At 45.6% G+C, this 5,342-nt stretch overlaps 1 protein-coding gene across 1 annotated transcript; it reads right to left on the reverse strand.

Annotated features, from left to right (window-relative positions):
- Positions 1-1,201: 1,201 nt before the first annotated feature.
- On the reverse strand, positions 1,202-2,904 carry LOC149375951 (uncharacterized). The gene is made up of 5 exons (XM_089595049.1): positions 2,854-2,904; positions 2,537-2,779; positions 2,284-2,356; positions 1,806-2,232; positions 1,202-1,454 (listed from the first exon to the last, which is right to left on the reverse strand). Exons 1-5 carry the CDS (start codon positions 2,902-2,904, stop codon positions 1,202-1,204), a joined length of 1,047 nt encoding a protein of 348 aa, XP_089451175.1.
- Between the last annotated feature and the right edge of the window lie 2,438 nt (positions 2,905-5,342).

Below are 5,342 nucleotides of genomic sequence, written 5' to 3' on the forward strand. Positions count from 1 at the left end.
TCACGAAGCTACGTTGCGGTTGAGTTTGTAGTGATTTTACATATTTTTTTTAACAAATTGTTCTACAGTATCAAACCAAAATCGCAATCAGTCTTTTCTTTTCGCTAACATTAAGCTAATACAGTTTGTTGCACTAATTCACTTCGTCCTTAAAACACTCATTCAGTTCTGGCTCGTGAAGCAATTTTATAAGCTTAACGATTGGTCGATCAAACTTGGTGCCAGCCGTTTTGATCGTAGCGACTCGTACAAGTCTGTCAGCACCTGGGTGTGTAGCGGTAACTAATCCCAAGGGCCACTTAGCTGGGGGTGAGAGTTCATTTTTAATAATAATGACGTCGCCCTGGGCGATATTTGGTTGGGGTTTTAGCCATTTGTTGCGCTTTAAGTGCTAGTGGAGTACCTCCTTCCTCCAGCTGGAGTTGCGTAGGTCCAACAGCAGCTTCCAGCGACTGCTTAGCCGAATTGGTTGCTGCAACTCGTCGTAAGGCTCGGGATGAGGCAGTAACGCAGTACCAGCGAGAAAGTGTGATGGCGTAAGAGCGAGCTCTGCATATACTTCGTTGCTGAGAGGGCAAAGTGGCCTGGAGTTTAGGCAGGCTTTAATCTTAGCGCACAAGGTCAACAGCTCCTCGAATGTTAGCCTCATTCCTCCAATGACTCGAGTGAGGTGATACCTTACAATGTGCACTGCGGCCTCCCACGATCCTCCAAAATGAGGGGCTCGCGGTGGTATGAAGGACCAGTTCGTGCCCTGAGTGGCCACAATCTCGATTAGGCTGACTGTGAAGTTTGATGATCTGCTTAACATCCGCTGGAGCTCTGAGGCCGCGCCCTTGAAGTTGGTGGCGTTATCCGAATACAGGACATCGCATACGCCTCGTTGCGTGCAAAATCTTGCGTAAGCCGCAATAAATGAGTCCATGGTAAGTTCGGACACTACTTCAATGTGCACGGCACGTGTGACCATGCAAACAAAAATTGCAAGATAGCCCTTTGTAGACTTGGCACCTCGTCCTCTTGAGAATAGGATCCAGGTGGGTCCTGCATAGTCCACACCTGTGTGTGCAAAGGGACGTACAGGGGCAACTCGAGCTGCTGGTAGTTGTCCTATCTGCTGTGCGCTACTTTTTGCTGCGAAGCGAGTGCAGACGGTGCATCGGTGTAGCATTCCTGCGGCGACTCGTGGCCCTCTGATAATCTACACAGATCGACGCAGATGCGACAGCATTAATTGCACTTCTCCGTGCAACGTAAGTTGATGCGCTTCTTCAACAAGTTGCCTTAGAAATTGACAATTGCCTGGTAGAATGATGAAGTGCATCTCACTATTAGGAAGCGACGAGTGATAGAGTCTTTCTCCTACTCGAATGAGGCCTAGGTCATCGAGAAAGGGACTAAGCTGACTTAATGGACTGCGTTTTGAGGCAGTTTGACCATCTGCTAAATTTTGCCTCTCAATTTGGTAATGCTATAGTTGAATTGCTCTAAAGCAATAAGTCCTTGCTAATCTCTGCTCCTCCCCTGCTAGAGGCACGTCGGATAGCATAAATTGCTTATGCACGGTACGTAAGCACTAACGGCAGCAGTAAGCGATAATCGTAATGATTTTGGCAAAGCAGGGGAACTTTTGAAGCGACAGAAGACATTCAGGGTTCACAGCTTGCTTCAAATTTTCGGGCGGCTTACTCTGAATTGCAGAGGCTTGGAGCTTCACTTGGTCAGGCATCTCGGGCGATGTGAGAGAAGGCCAGATATTTTCTTCTTGTATCAGCCATTTCGGTTCCCTCCATCAAATATCGTACTTTGCAAGAGCAGCTGGAGTTAAGCCACGTGTAGCACAGTCTGCAGGATTATCTCCAGATCCTACATGCCGCCACACTGCTGCAGGCGGTCCAGTGAGTATTTCGCTGGTTCTGTTAGCCACGAAAGTAGGCCATCGAGAGGGATGACTCTTCAACCACTTTAAGACGACCATAGAATTTGTCCAGCAGTTGATACTGATTGGCTTTGTTGGTACATTTTCCAGCAAGTGTTGGACCAGGCGAGCTAAGAGAGTACAGCCGCACAGCTGGAGCCTGGGGAGCGTCTGTACCCTCGTGGGAGCCAACTTTGTCTTGGCAAAGAGTAGATGCACAGCTTGGCCTGGTGTCAATGTGTATAGGGCTGCTGCGTACGCTCTCTTTGACACATCAGCAAAGCCATGCAAGTGCCATTCGTCCTTTTCTCTTCCTCTGAGTCAGCGGGGTATCCGTATGAGCGAGACTTCTCGGAGCTCATTACGAAAGCTTGCCCAGCGATGATTAATAGCCTCAGGCACTGGTAAGTCCCAGTCGAGATTGTTGAGCCAAAGATCCTGTAAAATGATTTTGGCAATTACCATTGTCGGGGTCAACCATCAGAGCGGGTCAAACAGACGAGCAATCACAGACAAGATAGATCGCTTAGTCACTTCACCATTAACAGAGACGAGCTTTGTGGTGAATGTGAAGACATCAAGATTAGGTAGCCACTTCAGGCCTAAAGTTGATATTACCTCATCGAGCTTCAAACTTATCTCCTTAACTGAGACTAAAGCTAGACCTTGCAGAACCCTTGAATCGTTTGTTGCCCACTTAGACAAAGGCATACCAATGGAGGCCAAAAGTTGTATAAGTTTATCTCTGCGCTCTTGTGCTGCCTCGATCGTGTCAGTGCCTGCGAAGAGGTCATCGATGTAGAGCTTGTGTCGTAATATCTCGGACTTGTGTAGGTTAGATTCTGTGCCATCCACTGCCAGCTGCTACATGATTTTTAGAGCCAAGTATGGGGCCGATGATGTGCCATAAGTTACTGTAACACACTTATAATCACGAATGGGCTGATCAGTTTATGAGCGCCATAATACTCGTTGCCAGTCCACATCGTTAGAATGCACCAAGATCTGTCTGAACATCTGCACGACGTCTGTAGTGACAACAAATCTGTAAAAGCATCATTGAGTTATTACTTGAAGAATATCAGCCTGAAGCTTGGGGCCAGGCAACAGGTGATCATTCAATGAAAGACCGTTTGAAGTCCGTTGCGACGCGTTGAAGACAACACGTATCTTGCTCGGTTTTCAGGTCGTATCACAGTATGATGCGGGAGATAACAACACGGGCGATCAAGCTTTTCTGACGAAACAAGCTTCATGTGTTGTAATACGATGTATTCCTCGATGAATTTACGATACGATTCTGTGAGGTCTGGATTGCTACGAAGACGCTTTTCAGAGCGAAATAAACAAGCCACTGCAATATCTCGGGAGCTTATACATTCAGGATTGCTGCGAAGAGGCAATCAAACTACAAAACGACCTTCCTTGGTATGTGAATATGTTTGAACGAATAACTTCTCGCAAAAGATCTCGTCCTCCGTCAGTAGGGATTTACGGGGCACCTTTTCAATTCCCCAAAACCTTTGAAGGTTTACCGAGATAGGAGGTTCGGTGTGTACGTGGAAAGCACGCACTTGTGCTGTATGGCAGCTACAAGAATGGCTTGACGTTGGAGAAGTCAGAAGCCAACTGAAGACTGAATTCTGAGCAACTGGGGTGTTCTCAGGTCCTCGAATAAGACCGCTGAGAATCACCGCCGAGTAAGCATCAGCACCAAGTATTCAATCTATCTTTTGAGGCTCTGAAAAATTAGGATCAGACAGTTCAAGATCCCTGATGTGCGGCCAAACCGAATAAGCTACTCTCTTACTAGGTAAAAACTGCGAAAGCTTAGGTAGAACTAATGCAGACACGTTCAATTTACAATCGAGTGTTCTGCTTGAGCTTATATTGAGTACTACCTCTTTATTTGCCCTAGACAAAGTTTCTGCGTCTACACCGATTACCTTAATGTTGACGTGCTTCCAGTCAAGGCTGAGATCAGGTACAATGTGTTGTGTGATAAAAGAACGCTCCACGGCGGGGTTGATAAGCGCCTGAATGGACCAGGTATTTCCATCAGGATTTACGACGATAATGCGCGCAGTTGCTAACAACACCGAGTGATCAACTTGAGCGCGAAAAGTGCACGGAGAGCTTGATTAGACACATGAGCAGCATGTTTTCCCCAATGCAGAGACGGTGTCAACCAGAGACCAAGATTCTTGACTTCAGAAACATATTCAATAGCCATACCATCAAGAGTAACAGGTGGAATATTTGCTGAGTTGAGGCGTGCGATATGAGGTGCGCTGCAAAAAACTAAAGCCTTGATCTTAGGAAGACTGGGCGCAAGATCATTATTAAGCGCCCAGTGCCCTATTGCCGTTGCATCTGAACTAACATTACTGATTGCATTGACGATATTATTGGGATTACAAGAGAGATATATTTGCACATCGTCGGCATACATTACGTACTTGCAATATTTAAGGTATAAAGGGAGATCATTTATATATATATCAGAAAGAGCAAAGGGCCCAAAGCGCTACCCTGGGGGACACCTGAAGACGATGTGAGCCAATCAGAGTGCCCGCCTTTCCCATCCACAACTGCATGAGTACGACCAGAAAGGTAGGAATGGAACCATTTTAAAGAAGTATCATCGCAATTCATCTGACGTAGCTTTTTAAGAAGTTTAGCATGTGAGATCGTATCAAATGCCTTTTGAAAGTCGAATAAAACCGAAACAGTCACTTTACCCGAATCAATAGCTCTACGTATGTCCTCAGTGATTTGCAGAGCGGCAGTTTGAGTGGAATGACCAGTTCGGTAGCCCGTTTGGTAGGGGCTAAGGAACTTATTTCTTTCAAGGTGCAAATAGAGTTGTTGGTGAACAAGTCTTTCGGCAATCTTGGAAGGTTCAGTCAATTTTGAGATAGGGCGTGTGTCTGATGGCGAATTCATGGACTTGGTTTTAGCAAGAGGCATTATTAACGCACGCTTCCAGGGCAAAGGAAATTCAGCAACTTGAAACGATTTATTAATTAGAAATTCAACGTAGTATGCAATGTAATTAACAGATAACCTGAGCAAAGTTGAGGAAAGCCCATCAGCCTCCCCCTGACGTCGCCTTCCTTTTTAAGATAGAGCGTTCAACTTCGCGAGACGTGACAGGTAATAAAGAAAAAATTGGTTTTGATTGATGAAATGGAGAAGACTGAGCATTTGTTACGTCAATATGATGGAGCGGAGTACCCCTATTGGTGACATCCGAATAAAAAATGTTTAGTTCATTTGGAGAAAGTTTTCGAAGAGATGATGGTAATCTGTTCCCTGTTAGACCAAGCCTTCGTATTTCAACCCATTTTGATTTTATTGTAATAGCAGTATTTAGTTTAGTAGCGAGGTATTTGTTTTTGGCAGAGTCAAGGAGATAACGCAC

The sequence above is a fragment of the Copidosoma floridanum genome, unplaced genomic scaffold (assembly GCF_036245765.1).
Source record: "Copidosoma floridanum isolate Cflo_tuat_1 unplaced genomic scaffold, Cflo_Japanese_pri ptg000002l, whole genome shotgun sequence".
Lineage (NCBI taxonomy): Eukaryota > Metazoa > Arthropoda > Insecta > Hymenoptera > Encyrtidae > Copidosoma > Copidosoma floridanum.